This window comes from Galleria mellonella, unplaced genomic scaffold, assembly GCF_026898425.1.
Source record: "Galleria mellonella isolate WM207_F2 unplaced genomic scaffold, CSIRO_AGI_GalMel_v1 utg36, whole genome shotgun sequence".
NCBI lineage: Eukaryota > Metazoa > Arthropoda > Insecta > Lepidoptera > Pyralidae > Galleria > Galleria mellonella.
In genome coordinates, this window is record NW_026442086.1 from 2,112,247 (window position 1) to 2,134,038 (window position 21,792).

Consider the following 21,792-nt stretch of genomic DNA (forward strand, 5'->3'; position numbering starts at 1 on the left):
ACGGAAAGTATTCTATAGATTTTGATTCCATTTGTGAAAATATGCGATATAAATGGAACATAAACGGCCGTAAATTTTAATTACGTCGATTTAGAAGGTCGATGTTTTCACTATTTTAAGAGATTACAGACTTGAGTATATAATAATTAATTAATTTCAATTTAATACCTCCACGCGTTTATAATAAAATTCACCTCCGCTACTATATGAACAAATATGTTAATTAAATAGATAGTACATGCAAACTTAAATTACATTTAACTATATTAATTATAATTATTGTTTACTTACTGGTTTAAATCTACTGAAAATTAAGCTAAAACGTCATTTATTCTTTGTATTATATCTCACAAGACACAAATTTATTTATTTTATTTATTGCTACATAATTTATCAAAAGAAATATAAGTTATTTTAATATTAAAAATAAAGTTTTTACAAGGGAAGCGCAATTTTTTAAATGGCGGTATAAGTCGGACTTATCTAAGATGGCCATGATCCGCCATAGTGAATTTTTTTTTAATCTGGGTGTAATATAGTTTCATTTTTTTAGTACGTTTGTTCCATTGTGGAACAGGCTAAGGTCGGAGACCATGATGCCTAGTCTTCAATATGATAATTTGTCTGGAATTTATACAGTTTCATAGAAAAACGTCACTCCAACAATGATGAATTGTCGTCGACAGTTAATTAAAAGTGGGAATCTACCGTAGGTTAAGGTTAGTAGTATCTGATGTGATTCTTTAAATAATTTTCTACCTAATAAACCATAAAAAATCACCAAAAAATACAAAAGAGAACAGCGAAACAAATGTGTATGAAATAAATAAAACATAAATTTCCTTATATTAAAAAGACCAATTTATTTATAGCGCGTTCTAATTTTATTCAACGCCATCTAGTGGCATACAGTTAAATTTATCCCGACAATAATACACATATCGTCATAGTCGTAGAATACTGACGGATCTTTATATGTAATATTTGTCAGATCCATCAGTATTCTACGACTGTGACGATATGAACATCGTCTAGGGATATTTTGAATTTTCTCAATTTACTAAAATAAAAATATAAATAACATACAACATGTATATAGTTTTGAAAAGCCCATTTAACAGACTACACTTTAAAATAAAGTCATATTTTTTACATAATTTCAATTTTATTTAAGTAAAGACAAAAAATGGAATAATGGTAAAATTAAAGATGTATGTTTTTTATTAGAAAGTTAATTAAAATAAAAGATAAGTATTCAAGTTTTTGAAAATGATAATAAAATTAGAAATCAGTAAAACCACCCATGACATTAATAACGGTTCTGCAGCGATTTTTCATGTTTTGAATCAAGTGATCAGTCTTGCTGTGGTATTATATATTGTCCCAGGTCCTGCTTAGATGCAAAAAATGTTGCTCTTCAGTTGCAATGTTTGCAGGAAAATCCTTCAGAGCCTTACTTTGGAGCATGTCTCACGCGTGCTCTATGGGATTTAGGTCTGGTAATTGCGCGGGCTAGCTTAAGACCGACACAACGTGTACCTGTAGACAGCTGGTCACGACTCGCTCTGTGTGCGGGCGGGCGTTGTCTTGCATGAGTGTGAATTCTTGGCCCATTTGTAGTCGATGGGGATGGATAATTGGTATTAGCACCTGGTTACGGTATTTTTCAGCAGTCATGGTGTTTCTGATCCATACGAGGTCTGTTCTGCCACCGACAGGAATTCCCGCCCAAACCATAATTGTCCCGCCGTAGTAAGGATGGATTTTCTGAGGCTGTCGCAAACGGTTCTCACGACCAGGAATTCGCCATACACGTACTCTTCGTGAATCAGTATGGAAACCAAATCGGGACTTATCGGTAAACAGTAGGTACTACAGACCACTAGATATCCTCCCAAAGCAAATGTTCACGGGCCCACCACTAATCTTCGTCCACAATTTCCTCGACGCAACGCTGGAGTACAAAGCGGTCTGCGAGCATGCAGGTTAGCTTCATGCAATTTTCTCCTCACAGTTTGGTCACTCACAAGCGACTGATGCTCTGACTAGAGCCTTTGAACTAACTGCATGGCTGTAACATTTGGTTGCATTCTCGCGGCAACATGCAAAAATCGGTCTTGCCGGTGAGTGCTAATGCGCCTCCCGTCAGAGTTCTTCAGCCACTTACCGCACATTTTATTTTGTTCCAATCGCCTCAGCAACCGTTCGCTGAGTAACCCCCGTTTGGAGCATACCTATTGCTCGTAACATCTCTTCTTTTGTTAAATGGCGCCGCTGCATGATGAAAACAGTCGCATAAATTCCAAATCAATCACTAACTTGCTTTAAATCATTAATTTGCCAAAAAGTATGCAACATTCGAATTTCACCTTAGTAATGTCGCGCAAATCAATTGTTTTTAATTATTTTTTCAAATTCAAATTATAATCTATTTTAGATCCCATTGCTAGCAATATACTTCACCGAATCGACCTCTATGAAAACCATCGTGATTGATTTATTATTGAGTTCGTTACGATGAGCCAACTGACTTACTTCATCATTATCTATCATCCTTCATTTGTACCCCGCCAGTTTATACCGATAGCGCAGGCGGGGTTACCATTTCATAAACAAAAGAGTATTCAGCAATGCGATAGTTCGTCTGATCTATGCGTTCATACAGACCACACGGTCACCACTGCGGGTTAAAGATAGACGGAGCTTGTTCTTAGGATGGAGCGCCAACGCTACTCAAATGCATGTTTTCACTGCATTCATACGATTGTAGACAGCCGATACGATTTAGACTACTTAGGATCCAATTTTTGACGAATTCCGACCCAATTATCTGGCAATACTGCCCTTGTCTTATAATTGACAGGACTTTTTGGCGGGAAGTTGAACTGAGCGGGCGATTTAAATTTTCTCTTTTTTTATTTTCAATTTTATTTTTAAATATTTTGTATATTTGTGTATTAAGTACTTTTTGTAGACAGTTTGTAATATATAGCAAAGAAAATGAGTGTAAGTAGCGACGGGGGAGACCCCGTCGACATTGGAAGGAAAAGAAAAGGTCAGGCAAAGAAACGCAAATTAGCATTTAATGATTCAGGACTTTCTGATAATTATAAAATGTACACCAAACCAAATTACAAGAGACAGTTCCCAGAAAATCACAGTGTTGATTGTGTAGTATATGTAGAATCAACGGAAGACGAAAAATTAGGGAATAAAAATCCTATGACTTTGACTAAACTATTCACAGAAAATGTAAAGGGTATCGTAGGAGTTCATCGAGTGAACGCCTATAAAATTGGCATCACGTTCAGGAAACCGGCACCAGCAAATAATTTTCTTAAAATGGACCATTTTTTGAATAAAAATAAATTTCGAGCTTTTGTACCCGCATATTTATCAGAAAAAACCGGCGTTATTCGATATGTACCGACAGATATGTCCAATGAAGATATATATAAAAATATTAGCTGTGACGCAGAAGTAATTTCTATTAAACGTTTTATGAGAAAAGTAGATGGGATCCTTACACCTTTAGGTACAGTTGCTGTCACATTTGCAGCAACAACATTGCCACAATATGTCTACATTCAGTTGTTCAGATATCCTGTGCATACTTACATTCCACCATTAGTTCAATGTTTCAAATGTCTAAAATTTAACCATTCAGCCAAAGTTTGCCGAGCTGTACAGATGTGCTCATCATGTGCTGGTCAGCACTCGTATAAAGAATGTGATGTTGACACGATAATGTGTATTAATTGTGGTGGCAATCATCTAGCTATTTCTAGGAATTGTCCCATTAAAAGGAAGAAAATGGAAGAGAAGAGGAACAAGTATCTCAATCTTAGTTATGCCACTGTTGTGAGTATACCTTCAAATGTTTCAGAGTCAAAAAATTTTCCAAATCTGGAAAAATCCAGTAATGTATATAGCTCTCAGTTAAATTCAAATGTAAATAAATCCGAATTAAATAAAGATGAAATTGTAAATAATGATATTATAATTAATGCTCTCGTTAAATCTCTTGTTGCTCTTGGGAACAACAATGAGAAAATGTCAATAACTCATAAGAAAATTAAAGAAATATTATTGTCTAATTTAACTTAGTTTTATGGATACATATATAAACATAGCACAATTTAACATACAAAGCTTACAGAGTAAAAAAGTTCTGTTACAAAAATATCTTACAGAACAAAATATTGATATATGCTTACTTAATGAGACATGGTTTAAAAGTAATAGTAAAATTCCAAGATTTGCATCATATAATTTTATTTTCAAAAATTCTACAAATCCACACAACGGAATTGGTATATTAATTAAGAAAAATTTTAAATATAATATTATTAATACTACTTTCTTTGAAGCTGTTCAAAATTTATGCATCTCAATAGAAACATCTATTGGTAAATTACATATTCTGTGTGTATATTGTCCCCCTAGTGGAAAGTTTCACACCAATAAAATTAAAAAAGTACTTCTGGATACTCCTAAACCATGTCTCATTATGGGTGATTTCAATGCACATCATATTTTGTTTGGTTGTAACACAAACAATAGTAGAGGTAATATTATGTTCAGTCTTATAGATGAATTCAATTTATATGTGTTGAACGATGGTAGTCCGACTACTGTTCCAGTGTCAAACAGGCAAGCATCAGCAATAGATTTAGCTTTAGTTAGTCCTTCAATGTCTCCTCTTTGTGAGTGGAAAGTCCATGATGACCCGATGGGCAGTTATCATTATCCGACTCAGGTACGTGTAAATGTGAAGCCATCAATATATGAAGTTAGACCTGTGGAAGATAAATATTTATATAATAAAGCAGATTGGTCTAAATATTACAGTTTATCTAAAATTAGTTTTTCTCACTTAGACATTTATAACAGTACTGAACCTTTACAGTTATATAATGATTTTGTATATATTTTATATAATATAAGAGATAAGACAGTTCCTAAACAAAAGTTAAAACAATCTTTCCAATTTTTGAGAAAACCAGCTCCTTGGTGGAATGACATTTGTGATGATGCTGTTCAAAAGTCTAAAGAAGCCCTGAGACAGTACAGAAATTCTCCATCAATTTCTAATTTCATAAATTACAAAAAAGTTGATGCTAAAAAGAAAAGAATTCTAAGGGAACAACGCACAGAGTCATGGCATCAGTTGTGCACCAGTTTCAATAGAACAACACCTATTTCTAGAATATGGAGTTACATCAAAAGGTTTAAAAGATTAGATAATACTTCAAATAGAAACCCAAATGATGAATGGATACCAGAGTTTTTAGACTCATTGGCAGCATCATCACATTTACAAAATGATATAACAGATATTTTGAATCTGTCTGAAGAAAATGCTAGTAACTCATTTATTAATAAACCCTTTACATTACATGAGTTCCACATTTCACTAAAAAGTCGGAAAGATACAGCTCCAGGGTTGGATGGTATAACATATTTTTTAATTAAACAATTACATCCTAATGCAAAGAAAATATTATTAGATATATATAATAAACTTTGGGAATATTCAATTATACCAGAATCTTGGAAAACCCAGTGTGTTATCCCTATTCTAAAACCCAATAAACCTGTAAATTGTGCATCATCATATAGACCTATCTCTTTCTTATCTTCATGTTTAGGTAAACTCTTTGAAAACATGTTAAAATTTCGTTTGGACTACTATGCTGAATCACAAGATAAGTTGCCAAATATACAGTTTGGATTCAGAAAGGGCAGAAGTTGTTCTGAAAGCTTTGTATCATTAATATCTGTGTTAAAAAAAGCAAAATTAAGTCACTCTAATGTAGTGTGTGTATTCTTAGATGTTAAAGGTGCTTTTGACAATGTGAATATAGAATGTTTAATTCATGTGTTGCATAACTTGGGTTTGCCAAGTAAAACATTAAAGTGGCTTTTTAGTTTTTTAAATAATAGAACTGTTTTTGTTAAATATAATAACATTTTACATGGACCAAAAAATGTTAACAAAGGGACTATGCAAGGGGCCACATTGTCTCCTTTATTGTATAGTTTGTACACATCGGAGATCCTCAACTATGTGGATAATTCAAAAGTTAATATTCTTCAGTTTGCTGATGACCTGCTTTTATATAGTGAAGATCAAAATTTAAATATGGCCATTAACAACATTAATTCTGCATTATTTCAGCTTCATAATTACTATAGCAATTTTTTAAAATTAGAAATCAGTTCAGAGAAAAGCTCAGTTTTGGTATTTAGTTGAGAGAGAGATCCATCTGTATTATCCAGAGTGAAAGTTTTATATAACAATAAAGTAATCCCAATTGTTAATCATCATAAATTTTTAGGTGTAGTATTAGATGACAAATTAAAATTTGATAAACACATTAACTATATCTCCCAAAATGCAATGAAAAGTGTAAATGTTTTGAGATGTCTGGCTGGAACTTTTTGGGGTTCTGACCCTAAAACTCTAAATTTGCTATATAAAAGTATTGTTAGGAGTCATTTTGATTATAGTAGTTTGGCTTATATGAATGCTAGCACCACATTGTTGAGGAGACTCGATGTGATACAGAATATGAGTTTAAGAATAATTTGTGGAGCCATGCGCTCCACTCCTATTAATTCTATGGAGATTGAAAATTGCATACCTCCATTATCCCTCCGACGTTTACATTTGGCTCAACGTTTCTGTTTGAAGGAATTGTCTTTCAATAAAAATATGGTCCTTAATAATATTATATATCCAGTAGAATTTTCTTCTGTTGTATCCTCCAATATCTCAGCTTCCAGCATTGTTTCTAACCCCTTGCCTGAAATTCCAATCATAATGTTAAATGTTAAAAATACAGCAAATCATATTTATGTAAATGCTAAATGGCCAATGTACAAATGTCCTTACAATTCATTGCTTAACTATCTAGATATTAAATGTTATATAGACTTAGTACATAACAAATTTGATTTTCTTGAATTTTTGAATAAGAAATCACATTTCTATGTAATCTATACTGATGGTTCTAAAAGTGCAAACAGTGTTAGGGCAGCATATTATGATCCACAAAAGAAACTCACAAAATGTATTAAATTGGAAGAAAATTGTAGTATCTTTACAGCTGAAAGTTATGCTATTTTAAGTGCTTTAATATTTGTAAATAACTTTGTAAATAATATAAATATATTAATAGTTTCTGATTCCAAGAGTGTATTGGAATCTTTATGTAATTGTAATTACTCGTATAAGCAAAATTATTTACTTTATGAAATTAAAGATCTGTTGCGAACATTGAGTCAGAGTAAAAACATAGAATTTGTGTGGGTACCCTCGCACAGTGGCATACTAGGGAATGAAATTGTGGATCGAGCAGCTAGTCGAGAACACGATGAGGATCACTCGGAAATGTTGAAAGTTCCGTTCACAGATTATTACCGACTACTTAAAAGTAATTTAGCAAAAATATGGAAAGACCATTGGGATATAACAACTGAAACTAAAGGGAAATGGTATGCGGAGTTACAGAGAGACTTACCAATTAAACCTTGGTATAGCAAATTTAAATACTGCGGCAGGAAGTTTATTACGATCATCAATCGTCTTCGTTTCGGGCATTGCTTAGTTCCAGTTCACCTCAACAGACTCAATATTATTAGTGACAATAAGTGTAAATACTGTTTTCAAGACAATGCAGACATAAAACACATTATATTTGACTGTCAAAATTTCAACATTCAACGGCTGATACTTGTTAGTGATATTAGTGATATTGCGAAGGAACATTCACAATGCGTTCCCCGCCGCGTTCAAGATTTATTATCCAACGAAGCTTATTTTACGTCTGTTTTTAACTTCATTACTAATACTGTAGATAAAGTTTAAGAATTTTTTATGTTATCAATATTGTTAATTGCGTTTATATAGTAATTTGTTCTACAGTCCTTTTTTTGTAAATATCATTTATGTCTGCGACTGAAGGACTTGTATCCATGGTCATGAATAAATTAAAAAAAAAAAAAAAAAAAAACTTATAATTGACATTTAACAATTTGACAGAAGTGTTTTTATTTTATTTCATTAACTGAGATTTCCAAATTATTTTTAAAAAAATGACTACAAGACAAGCCATACAAGTTGGAACTAAGACTGTAAAGCCTTTACTTTCTTTAAATTCTGTGGAAGCTAGAAAGAGAGTACTAAATTTGTACAAAGCTTGGTATCGTCAAGTTCCGCACATAGGTATGTTTCTATCTATTATGTCATCGTAGTAAGAAAATCGATAAATTGATTGTTTTAGATCAGCGTTTTAATTTTATAATAATCCTTAACTAATATAATAAATTACCGTTTGATCCTGGTATAGAATAGGCGACCCCTTCCTTTCTGTGGGTGTAGTAAACGGTGACTAAGGAATGGTCAAGGGATAGAATCATCCGTGTATCTCTTAAAACATCACCTAGGCCTAACTGCGGTTACAAACGCGCCTGCCAAGTATGGCAACTACTGACAAAACCCCCAATAGGAAGAGGCCTATTGTCAGCAATGGACAACTAACTGCTGATATGGTATGGTATGATAATATTATAATGCTGAAGTGAGTTTTCTGTTTGTTTGTTACACTTTCACGTGTAAACCGCTAAATTGATTATGATAAATTTTGGAATAGAGCTAGATGGATCCCTGGAAACTGTTATAGGCTACTTTTCTCGCAGTCAGTGAACATATCACAATCACCTAGACAAAGTAGCGGGTAAGCTAGTATATGTATATTTTTTTATCAACAATTGGATTGGTTATTACTGCACCTGCACTATTGGTGGTATACCAATGATGAGTGACAGATAACTATGAAGACAGATCAGATAGATGATTGTGACAATATCACCAGAAATTAACCAACACAATTTTCCTAACAGTGATTCCATTGGTCCCTAGCCTTTGTTAATAACAATGCCCTCATTCTCTAATATATTAAAATTTTACTCTCTAATATATTAATATTAGATATATCTAAAATTTCCATGTTACATTTTCTTGACTTCTATGAAATATAAAATACATAGGATAATATTATTAGATATTATTGTATATTATATATTAAATATTATTATAATTTATAAATGTAATCATATTTGCAGTGAAGGATTACGACATCCCAAAATCGGAAGAACAATGCAGAGAAAAACTGAAGGAACTGTTTTTGAAAAACAAAGATGTCACTGATATCAGAGTTGTTGATATGCTTGTAATTAAGGTATATATTTTTTACTAAATTTTACCTAAATGTGAAGTTAAGTAATTTTTTTATTTTTTATTCAACTTAGAATGGCAAACAAGCTGACGGACCACCTGATGGAAAGTGGTAACCATCTCCTATAGACAACATATAAATAACAAAGCTTTATGCATCTACATATAATAGGGTTGATAAAATTAAACTAAAATAATATTTACATATACTAATATTAAGAAAAAACATTCTTAAAGCTGATTGGAATCAAATTCTACAAATTATATCTTCCATGTCTAAAAAATATAACTTAATAAAAGTATTTTTTTTACATTATATATAAGCAAATAATACTATATTATTTATTATTGTTGTTTATGTCTATTAGTAGGTTATCAGCATGTAAACCATTTTAAGAAGTATAAAAAAAACATCGAGGGGAAAGCTACTGAATTATGGAGTAGTGAAAGTGGATCAAACTATTAACTAGGTAATCTATATAAAACACAACTCATAATCTTAATATATAACTATTCTTTATTTTCAGGGACAAATGGAGCTAAAAGAAACTGTGAAATTGTGGAAACAAAAAGGTCATATAATGAGTTATTTCAAACCAACTGAAGAACCGAAGCCAAAGGATTTCCTTTCAAAATTTTTCTCTGGAAATGAATAAATTATATGATATCTACCTAGTTTCTCAAATAAAAGTTATGTAAATAGATGTTTCAATTTAAAAATATTTAGTGTTATTTACTGAAAGTTAATACTCAATATGAAATTAAATTCATTAATAATTAATTCTCTTCAAATCAATAGTAAATAAGTATCTTCTGGGCAAGCATACTCCATCCTAGATCTTATCATCATTTATTATTAGGTGAGGAAAAATCAAGTGCAAACCCATCTTGTAATAAAAAAAAAAAACACTGTAGATACTACTCTGTGTTTTCACTGTATTTTTTCAAAACAAATGTCTTTGAGACTATCATAGATGTGGTGTGTGACCCTTTTCATTAGAAAATAGTAGTTAAAATTGAAAGAACATAATTACCACAAACATTATGTAAAGATTGTTTATGGCATGACATACCTCTCTGAAATCGAAAGAAAAATTTAGAATATTAAATTAGTAAAAATTAGCTTGCAGTTGCAAATGTCTTGGAAGTTATGTTTTTTAAACTTTTGACTTTTAATGTAAAATAATAATGATGATGTTAAAATTTCTTAAAAACACCCCCTTATTTATAAAAAATAAACCTATAAACCTACTTTAACTATTACACAGTTTTGTCACGTTCATCCAAATTGAGCATTTAGTGCAAAAGAAAAAGATGCAACGATTCAATAGCTAAAATAGGTTTATGAGAGATTTGACGTTTTTATTTATAAGAGTAACCTCTTTCTACGTCTACTGAATATGTTTCTTCACAAACACGAATAGAGTACATACGTTAAAATAAAAAGTTAGAGGAGTGTGCCATGTTAATGTAAACACCTAACTTAAAAAAAATATATATAAGAACTTATTTGAGTGCAGTTAAAGTCATAAATTAACTATATTACCTGTGGTTTAGAATGAATTATCATCATGCAATCTATAAAATATCCTTATCTATTGAAACAGCTTGTTTTCACGGTAAGGTACTGGGGGAAGACAAAATCACAGCAGAGCTGAAAGCGGGTGGAAAACCGACACTTGTAGTCCTAATTATTCTATTTAATTACATCATCCATAACGGTGGTACGCCCGAGGGGTGGAGCAGAAATGCGGTAGTTCTGTTCTTCAAGAAGGATGCAATACCCAATTGAAAAACTATAGACCAATATTCTATATATATATTCTATACATACTGTTTTCGAGAGTCTTGATTAATCGTCAAACGCGCAAACTTTTCATTAACGGCAATCGGTTGCTATTTTTACGAACATTTCTGCCAGTGGCATCTATAAGAGGCTCGTACTGGAGACGGAAATTAGTATATTTAAACGACTGGTTTAATTTTGGACTTTTTGGTAAAAAAACTGAAAAGACAATACGTTATGAGTTAGTGCTAATTATCAATACAAAAATCTTAAATATATATTTCGTATGAATATATAAAATAAAAATATAGATATTATAGATCTAATAGAGTTTATAGTTTGATATTATTGCTTTTAATAAAATTTACTATAATCTATTGAAGTATTGGTATGTTCAGAAAAGGAAATATTTAAAAGATTATTTAAATTAGTAAGTTGTGAGATTTCTCTTTACATTTTTTTTCATGCAATTTAGAATAGCAAACAAGCTGACGGCCCACCTGATGGAAAGTGGTAACTAGATGGTAACCATCGCCTATGAGCAGTATGACATGCTTGAATTCTGCTATCCATTTTTTGAATTGTAAATATATTAGAGCTTATCATCATGATGACCTTTCATAAAAACCCCTACTTATGGAAGTAGGTACTTAATGACAGCACACTGCTTAATTTGCTCTCCTGTGAAAAAAGTGGCTGATTGCTTGATAAATGAATTTATAAAATCACAATTGATCGCACTTTTTTTTAACTTTATTGACCAATAGAAAATATGATACAAAAGGCTTCACAGAGTTAACCCTTCTTTGCATGTTTTTTTTTTATTGGTGAAATAAATCCAAGTGATATATTATATTATTCATGTTCAAAATTAAAGAAAAGATGGTTAAAACAATACATTTGACAGCTATGTTTCTTTTTCTGAAATGGGCATTAAAAAGGTATTTAAATACAATGAACTTAAAGTGAACTTGTTCTTTTATATAATTTTTGGGCATTCAGTGTTATGATGGAAATTCCAAACCAACATTTTATAAAGAAGGGTTAACTGATGTGAACTAATGTGGATAGTTATCCATCAATTATTTTAAAAATGAATAGATCTGTGTCAGACCAAGTACTTTTTAATCCACACTTGTAACTGTATAAAAAAGGAAATAATGGAATATATTATTCTGTTTATTGTTAAATATTTCGACATACCGAAAACTGAAGAAGATTGTCGTTGGAAGATCAGTGAGTATTTTTATAAAAATGCTTGTGTGACTGTCCGCGTCATTTATATACTTTTTTTAGCCGTTTCTATTAGACGTGTGGCCCCAGCATAGAATAGATCACCCCTTCCTATCCCGTGGGTGTCGTAAGAGCCGACTAAGGAATGGGCAGTAGCATCTTTCTTAAAACATCTCTAACACCTGACTGCAATTGCCAATCCGCCTGCCAAGCATAGCAACTACTGGCAATTGCAATAGCAAGGGGGAGGCTATAGAAATTTCTTGAGGGTTTTTTTTTATACCACTGAGGTGGCAAACAAGCATACGGCCCACCTGATGGTAAGCGGTTACCAGAGGTATCACGCGCGCGTTGCCGACCCTGAAGAAACCTCTTTACCCCCCTTTTGAAGAACCCCAGGGTATAGATTAAACAATGCTGAATGTTCTAATTCAAAATCAAAACCAAACATTCCTTTTGGTAATTTGGTTTTATTTAATTAGTTATCAGATATTGTTTAAAAAAATTGAGAAGTGCTGACACGTCCAAATACTTACACATATAGACAGACTAACAGAAAATTCGTCTTCACATCCTAAAACCGAAATTGGCGTGCACTGCGGTTTCAGAGGAGTTTCCTCCCGCGAACGTTCAAACTATAGAATGAGCTCTTTACTGAAGTACCTATTCCCTAGAAAATTCGATATGCACACGTGGCATCAGTGTTAACCATCAGACAGACGGGCTGTATGTACGTTTGTTTACCACCTATATATTATAAAAAGTCTATGTTTTTGTTCATTATAGTTAACAAAATACTAAGTATAGGGTTTTAATTTGACATTTTCTTGTATTTATTGGTTTTATATAATTTGTTCCCTTAGCTGTCTCTTACGATATCCTAAGGGTAAAGAGTGTGCATGTCAAATATCTATAGATATATGTACACAACCATAGTATATTTCTCATTAAATATTATTTTTTAATTAAATTTTATGGGAGTTGTAACAGTAAAAGTTAATCGCGAAAGGGTTTACCTAACTGCCAGTTTACAATAAATAAATGAAAAAGTAAATAACAAACTCAAGATTTTTATTGATCACGTTCATTCTATCACATGCCTTTCCAAAAACTTAAACTAACATGCCACTGTAATTACTTATTGCAAATGCCAATTCCACTCATTACAAAATGACAAATTTTATTTCCTACGAAATATTTAAGGTGTTACTCTATAGTAATTATGACTGTAGATCGTAGACAGCACTAGAATTAGTAACATGCTGTTCACTGCTGCTCCTACCTGCGGTCTGCAGTTCACATTAGGATAACACCTTTAGACTAGCCGATATTTATCCTAAACATACTCATATTTATGGTAGTGTTTTTATCGTACCTAATATCTTAAAAATATAGTATACAAATGTAACAGAATATTCAGTAATAAACTTTTCGCTCTTACGTCTTTTGTTTTTTTTTTTACAGATATAATAACCTATTGCTTAAAGATAAATTAACATTTGCAATAGTTCTCACATATTTACGAGTTATTATCAATTATATTTAACTTCTTTTGTACAACGTTTATCATTATATAAATAGCGTGAATATAACATCATAAGCATAACATGGTATTTGGTAAACTTATTCTTCACAACCATAAAATTGCATTTATATTATATATACATTGTACGTTGACTGTCACGCTCATTGTTTGATTTAAATTATAGTGTTCGTGACATTCTCAACAAATAAATGTGCATTAGTGCCTTATAGATGTATTAATATGTTTATTAATGTTTGTATAATACCTACATAATACCATTAATAAGTACAAAGCAAAGCTCTAGAACCATATTTTTGTGACATGACGTGTAATAAATAAACTTACATTACCGCTTTTGTACCGGTATTGTAGGTACATATATACGCATTAAGTATGTAAAATTATATTATTTATTCAGTAAATGTATACTGTTTCTATAGGGTATAACTGTTCATTAGCATTCTTTTAAGGTTGTCTTCAAACAGTGAAACTGAATATTTTTCTAGAGAAACTTGAGCCGAAAAACAAATAAAATTTTAAAATCTTCATTACTAACTTAATAGCTAATGCGCTTTGTTAGTATAAAACGCTCAATACTTTCGTTAGCACTCTCTTAAAAGGACGCTAATGATTTTGCTTTTACCCTGTATATAGAATAAAATATTGTACTTATTTATCAAATATATAAATATAATAGATGGACGTCCGAATAGTTTCCTTTTTCACAGCTGAATAATGGTTTAGATACTAATGGTGTGATTTGAGCGCTTTTTGAACCTATCCTTTTTATTTTAAAGAAGTATAAATAAATAACATTACATACATTAACCTAAATTGGTTAGACTACACTTGTTAATAATACAAAAGTACTTTTATGTACATACCTACAATATTTTAAACAGGTAATTGTTACCTTTTCAATAGGTACTTATAAAATTTATAGGTTCCTATCTTGATAGGTTCTCATAATAAGATACCTTACGTACTCATATCTAAAATAAATAATTTCGTTACTTTGGTATAGATAATATACACGAATATCGACCATGCACAATACAAGAATAATAAATCGAATATACTTTGTTTAACTTTTATACTGTTTAAATAAAGTATATTTTGATTGGTACACCTACTTAAAAATTTTATGTATTGACATGGCTTCTTTAAAAATATGGAAGAGTCTATCGACATGAGTGCCTAAACAATACACAACACAACGTCTCATAAGCATCGGGAATACTTTCGGCGGCTGCCACTTGTCTTTAGATAATTAATACCCATTATATCTAATGAGGTCGCTCAATGAGGTACAACACTCGTTACAGCAACATCTTCACAAATTCTGAAAAGACATTAAATAAGTTAGGTACTAATTACAATTATATTTTAGTTACGAAACTATATTATAGTAATATAGATAGATAGATACTCTTTATAGTTTCCTCCAAAAGATTACAATAATAAACTTATTATAGATACAAATAATTACAAGAAATAATCACAATGAGAAAACAATGGGCGATCTTATCGTTAAAAGCGATTTCTTTCAGGTAACCTTTGGATGGAGAGGAGTAATTATTAACAGTTTGATCGGAGGCACGATAAAAATTCTATTATTTCTAGATATGGACATGTAATAATGTAAATATAACATATATCTCTATTCATTATTATCTTACATTATAATATCACATTTATAAACGTAGTTTCTTTGTTAAATTTAAATAACTAATAACGTAGAGACAACTCATGAATGTGGTAAATAATACGCAGAAAATGTTACATTCACGTATTGCTATAGGTTTTCTTAACAGTCATAAACAAAAATAAGTATTCCATACTACTACTATTGCACTGATTACTTTTAAAAATTATTACTTATTTTAAATTTTACTACCGCTTTAAAAACTAAATTATGTAGAAGATTGAAAATAATTTATTAATTTATTCCTTATTGACCATATTACAAAAAATGTTTGGTACAAAAGACGGACTTAATGCTATATAGCATTTTCTCCCAGTTATTTTCTGTTAACTAATTTAGATACTTGAATCAATCTACTAATTTCATCAAAATCAAGCGACGTGTGCTTGTCTCGTCCTTATCTATTAGAACAGATAAGGACGAGACAAGCACACGTCGCTAGTACGAAAAAAAAATTCTTTTTAAATACTAGCAACACATAACGTCTTAGTCAACGTGAATTATAGAATCATGCATTAATCCTGAATTTGGGTCATCTATGTCCTTAATTAATTAAAGTTACCTTCATAATCGATCCGTCCGTCGTGATCGATGTCCCCAAGCGCGAGAACCTGATTCAACTGCGCGTCTGTCACTGGTTCACCGATCATCTCTAGAGCCGTACGCAACTCGTCTCGTGTTATGTACCCATTGTCGTCTCGGTCAAATACTCTAGAATTGGAACAATTTTGATTATAAGTATTTACCTGATAGTGGGGAACGGTCATTGAGCATCATAGTATATTTCGTAAAGTCAACGGTGTGGTCTATAAGAGACAGTTATCACTTTCCGTCAGATGGGCCCTCAACTTGTTTGCCAGTCTAAGTATCGTAAAAAATGGCAAATAAACAAAGAGACCAACCTCATCCAAACCAACACCATCGACTACTTATAGTGTGTTTCAAACAGAAACACTCTCTAAGTGAAATTAGTGTTAAATTGAAACATTCAAACAATTTATCGCTTGGTGAGACGATCTTATTCGTTTGTTTACATTTTCCCTAAGTTCTATTTAAAGAAACTATGAGCTCTACTATATGTATCAAGATTAATAATTAATACAGTTATCATATTAGTAGGTAGTATCTACTTTGCATACATACATTTATATGTAAATGCAAATATATCGAAATACTTATCTTTTGTATCCAGAATTATAAATATAACTCACTTGAAAGCGGCGAGTAAGTCTTTCGTAATCTCCTCTTCAGAGTCGCCGCCCCCTGAAGATACATCCATTCCTTGTAACGCTTGTATTTTCGTCACCCATTGCATAAATTCATTTTCATCTATTAGGCCATTACCTGAAAGTAGAAGATATAAACCTTATATCATCATACACTCTATGTACATCTACTTATTATAAATAAGTGAAAATGAGATAGTCACTGAAACCAGGCTGTTATTTGATTGCAATTATTTTGTTTAATTCCGCTGCCATAAGTATATCTATGACTGCCAACACTCCAAGACTAATACTATTATTACCAAAAGTTCCACAACCTTTCATATTAGCCATCAATCTCCGATTGCCATTTTGTTCACGCACATTTTGCGACATGTGTTTCACCTCTAAACCTGTAACCATTCAGCACCCAAACTGCAAATGTTTCGCATCAAGGAAGGGAAGATCCGAGAAATAACTATATGACATAGATAAAAGAAACATTAGGTGTCATGTTGTATAAGGAGGTCAAAGATATGGCCTGAAATAGAGTTAGCCGGTAACAAGAGGAATCTCTTAAATAAAAAAAATTTGCAAAATCACAAATTCAACCTATTAGAAGCTATGTATATCATAATAATATTATCCTATTTAGAAATTAACAGATTTTTTTTATTTATTCAAAGCTAGAAACAGTTACACAAAGATTTTAAAGAAATACATTATATGTATCTATTTGTTTTTTTATCAGTATTACCAGCTCCATTATCTACAAACATAATATTATTCGTATATACTTAAGTATATCTAATAAAAATAGCAAAAAAATTAAATGTATCCAGGTTTTGTATAATTTTTATTTTTTTTAATTTTTAATATATTTCTTTTCAAACATATAGTTCTAAGCACTAAATATTATATAAAGTTAAACAGTAAATACCAGAAGTATAAGCTCGAAAATATTCATAAATTTAAATAAATACTGACATTTATCGCAAACACTAGCAACAATAGGCAGGTACATAAAAGATTTCATCAAAAAGTGCGTGTTAAAGTTAACCACACTATATAATAATTGTAAAACTCCACCCAAGCAATGTGTAACAAAATTTAATGCGACAATCAACAAAAGGGCTGGTGTCGTTAAATCTTAATTAACGTTGTGGCTAGAGATGGGCAATCCACCTGGGTGGGTTTAAAGTCTGGTGGGTAAAAACCGGGTGTTTTGGGTTTATTGGGTTTAAACCCCATAAACACCCAAATTTTTGGGTGTTTATGATTTTGTACTTCATCATCGTCATCTCAGCCGCAAGACGTCCACTATACTGGACATAGACAATATTATTATGCAGCCTACAGAATAAAAAAACTTTTAATTTGATTTTGAGTTTATTAAGAAAGAGATGAAAGTAAAATGTAAAACTACAGTCAATCACTGTCAGATTCAGAGTTATTACAAGCGATGAATTGTATAGGTTCGATAGGCTCTATTTCGTCTAAACTGTTATGTTCATTTACTTGCTCAATGAAAGCTTCTAAGGTATTTTCTTCATTAAACTGAATGTCCTCGCATTCAGCTTTATGTTTAAGATTCCAGTTATAACAAATGAATGAAATTTTTTCAGTTCTTTCAGTTGTAAGTCGATTTCTTTTGTTATTATGTATGTAGCCTTGGATACTAAAGGAACGCTCAGTGGCTGCCGAAGTACAGGGAGCTGATAGAATACGAATCGCTACTTTGCTTAACTCAGTGGAACCACAAATACCTTTCCACCATATTAGGGGCTCAATGCTATCTAATGAGCTCCATACAAATCCTCTGGCCCAAAAGTTTTCTTTAGCTTTATAACACGCCAAATCTGCCATTACATTTGACAAACTTAAGTGTTGGCTTAAATTGTAGATAAACTCCATACCCTTAAGTTCTTCCTCTTGAGTAAGTTCGACTCCTAGAGTCCTGGGGTCTAGAATATATGCTGCAAAATGTATTGGCCTCATTGCCATATTGCATCTTGAAGATACTGATGTTAGAATCTGCTGTTTGCTTTCTTCGCTCAATGTCGAAATCTCATTTAATGCAAAACGTATCTTAGCTTGTACATCTCTAAATGTAATGTATGTGCGATGCAAACGATTCTGGTCGCTCTCTAAGTAAAATATGCTTTCAGTGACTGGTTCCAAAATACTTATACATTCCCCTGTCTTCGTCCAGAAATCATCTCTTTAATATCTCTTGAAATTACCACATCTTCTCTAACTGTTAATATTTGCAAAGCTATCTTATTTGCTTTCAAACTTTTTAACGAAGTAACATGACTTCCCCATCTTGTAGCACAAGGCAATTTTAGTGTTTGTGTAGAATCTTCACCCTGCCTTGATTTTATCAACAAGGAACTTAATCGTTGACTCCTTTTAACAGTTTTTATTATATTTATGGCTTGCATAATAAACACAGTTACTTCTTGTATCTTTACAATATCTTGGCACAACAAGTTAAGGATATGTGCACAGCAACCGAGAGGAACAACATGTGGATATTTGAGTTTTGTTAATTCGAATGCCTTTTGTATATTTCTAGCGTTATCGCCAATAAGTACAAGAAACTTATTTGCTCCATACACTTTCATTACTTTTTCAACTTCTTGGCTAAGGTATTCACTAGTGTGAGGATTACTTTCTGTATTCAAACTTTTAACGTATGCAGGTTGAGGTTTTGATATAAGAAAGTTTATTATTCCTTCATTTCTTAAATTAGACCAGCCATCGCACTGAAGGTGTAAGTAACTACAAGCATTTAGTTCCTCATTTAACTCAAAACGCATTTCTCTATATATTTTATCTAAGTATTTTGTCGCTAAAGCTTTACGTGAAGGTATTTTAAATTTTGGTTGCAATTTTTCGAAAAATTGTATCCATAAAGGATGTTGCACCATCGATAATGGCGTCCCTGTTACAAATATAGCTCTCGCTAATTCTGTTTTTATATGATCATCGGTGTCTTGAAACTCAGCATTTATTGTAGTGTTAGCAGACGACGAGGGGCTTATAAAAGAATCATTTGTCTCTATCTCTGACAGTTTTTTTTTTTTTTTTTTTTTTTTTTTATAGAACTTAGAATGGCAAACAAGCTGACGGCCCACCTGATGGAAAGTGGTAACCGCCGCCCATAGACACGAGCAGTACCATGGACATAACAGAGTATACTGTTTCGCCCATGATACCCCCCATGCGTTGCCATTCCTGAGGACTCAGGTGTTATTCCTCTGTACCCAGTAAATTCACGCAGTCCAGACATTTTGGTTTTGGACGAGCTATCTTTTATAAGTTTCATAGAGTCTTTTAATGTTTCTGGAGATTTTGGACAAGTGATAAGATGTTGAAGCATTTTGGCAGCATTACTGAATTTGTAGACCTTATTACAAAGCTTGCAAGAAACAGACTTGTTTGGTAAAGTACGGTAGTGCTCCCATATGCGTAAATCTTTAGGTCTCCCCATTGAACCTAAAAAAATGAACGATGATTAGTTGGTCTGACGAAAATTCAACAATAGAGTGCCTATTTTTTTACAATGATTATTTCTTGTTATTTACAATAAATTTATTAAAAAAATAATAAAATAAATACAAAAAGCCTTTGTAAAATTACATCTCCTCGGAGGATTAAACGCAGACGCTAGTTTATTATCGTATTGTTCTGTATTTTTCTCAGCAACTTCTTTAATTCGATTAGGTACTTACGCATATTATGTTAAAAATAAATATCTAGTACACATCTTAGGCTATCCACCATTATTATCCAATGACGACTCTCAGCTAACTATGCACTATCATCCAAAATAAACGTGTATGGAAAATTTTATCCCAGTCGGTTGAGGATTGAGGATAATTGCATCAACATACGAACATACCTACATACTTTTATTTACATAACGCAAGCTAAATAAAAGCTTGTAATAATACATCTAATTTTAAGTTAAAATTGTTAAGTGATCATGATATAATTGTATCATTCAAAAATCCACTTACCTTTAATTATTTCTTGTTAAGTATAAATATTATTTCAAATCTGCTCCCTTAATATGCACTTTTTTACTGCTTTTCCTACCTAACACGTTACCAGGAAGTCACGTTACCAGAGTCAGAGTAATAGTGAACACGTTTGACAGTGATTGTCGTCGCCTCATATTCAGCGTCGACGAATAGGGGAATCCCCAGTCATAATGTATTGCATGCGTGGCGGTCTTACTTCAAATCCATAAACAAAGAGATAATTACAGAACTCGATACTAGATGGCGCTGTTTTTGTTTGAAGAAAGTTTGCGGGCTAAAATACATAGAATTTCATCAATGACTTCCACAAAGAACAACATTTCTGTTTTTTCTAAGTCCGTATCTCTTCCGTATATTTCATAAGATATAAGCTTGGGCTACATTGTTATGCAACGTGATTTTGTCGCTGTCTTGCTAGCAGGGTTGACAGATATACGATTTAAATCGTACTCATACTATTATTTGTCTATTTTTTAATGTACGATCGTAAAGATTATGATCGTAATTCGCACAAAAACATACGACTTTTTGGTTACCTGGCAACATTTTTATTATGAAACGAACATGCTCACATCATCAGTCACATGCAACAATTTATTGGGGATTTCCCCTTCACATCTGGCAGTCCTGCTTGCTAGAATATAGGTAAGTCAGCCACAGTTACTGACGATCGATATTTAAAGGGTATTGTTTTTGTGCTAAATATTTCATAAAAACGTTATTTAATACTTTGTGGATTATTAATTTAGTTGATAATCACTGGAAGTAAAATGGATGCTAATTTGAGAGATCAAGATCTTCGTATAAAACAGTTAATAAAAGAAAATCTACGTAAGTACTCTTTTTATACCTAGGTAGGTAAGGTATAATAAACACAAAAGGTACTTAGATCGCGTGTGTTCGAAGCATTTATTCTAATAAATTTAATTTAAAATTGTAGAAAGAAAAAAATGTCTGCCAAGCCGTAGCCGAAGCCGATCTCCAAATATATTTGGCGATAGTGAGACCCAGTGTCCAGATGATTTACCCAGCGTCGTCGCAACAAAGA

General features: G+C 32.0%; 2 protein-coding genes and 1 long non-coding RNA gene across 7 annotated transcripts in view; 1 reads left to right on the plus strand and 2 right to left on the minus strand.

Moving 5' to 3' along the window:
* Positions 1-3,982: 3,982 nt before the first annotated feature.
* LOC128201222 (uncharacterized) lies at positions 3,983-7,777 on the minus strand. Its single transcript, XR_008253121.1, has 3 exons — positions 7,527-7,777; positions 6,648-6,809; positions 3,983-4,799 (listed from the first exon to the last, which is right to left on the minus strand). It is a non-coding gene; the product is annotated as an uncharacterized LOC128201222 (long non-coding RNA).
* Positions 7,778-8,012: 235 nt separating this feature from the next.
* LOC113520623 (NADH dehydrogenase [ubiquinone] 1 alpha subcomplex subunit 6) lies at positions 8,013-9,945 on the plus strand. The gene is made up of 3 exons (XM_026906011.2): positions 8,013-8,230; positions 9,130-9,245; positions 9,769-9,945. Exons 1-3 carry the CDS (start codon positions 8,101-8,103, stop codon positions 9,895-9,897), a joined length of 375 nt encoding a protein of 124 aa, XP_026761812.1. The 5' UTR covers positions 8,013-8,100; the 3' UTR covers positions 9,898-9,945.
* Positions 9,946-13,314: 3,369 nt separating this feature from the next.
* LOC113520481 (calcium-binding protein E63-1) overlaps positions 13,315-21,792 on the minus strand; it is a 42,141-nt gene continuing 33,663 nt past the window's right edge. For all 5 annotated transcript variants that reach the window (XM_026905807.3, XM_026905812.3, XM_031910447.2 and 2 more), the window contains 3 exons: positions 16,702-16,834; positions 16,053-16,201; positions 13,315-15,127 (listed from right to left, as the gene is read on the minus strand). In XM_026905807.3, coding sequence (XP_026761608.2) covers positions 15,105-15,127; positions 16,053-16,201; positions 16,702-16,834 — 305 coding nt within the window. In that variant the 3' untranslated portion in view covers positions 13,315-15,104. The remainder of the gene's footprint in view (positions 15,128-16,052; positions 16,202-16,701; positions 16,835-21,792) is intronic.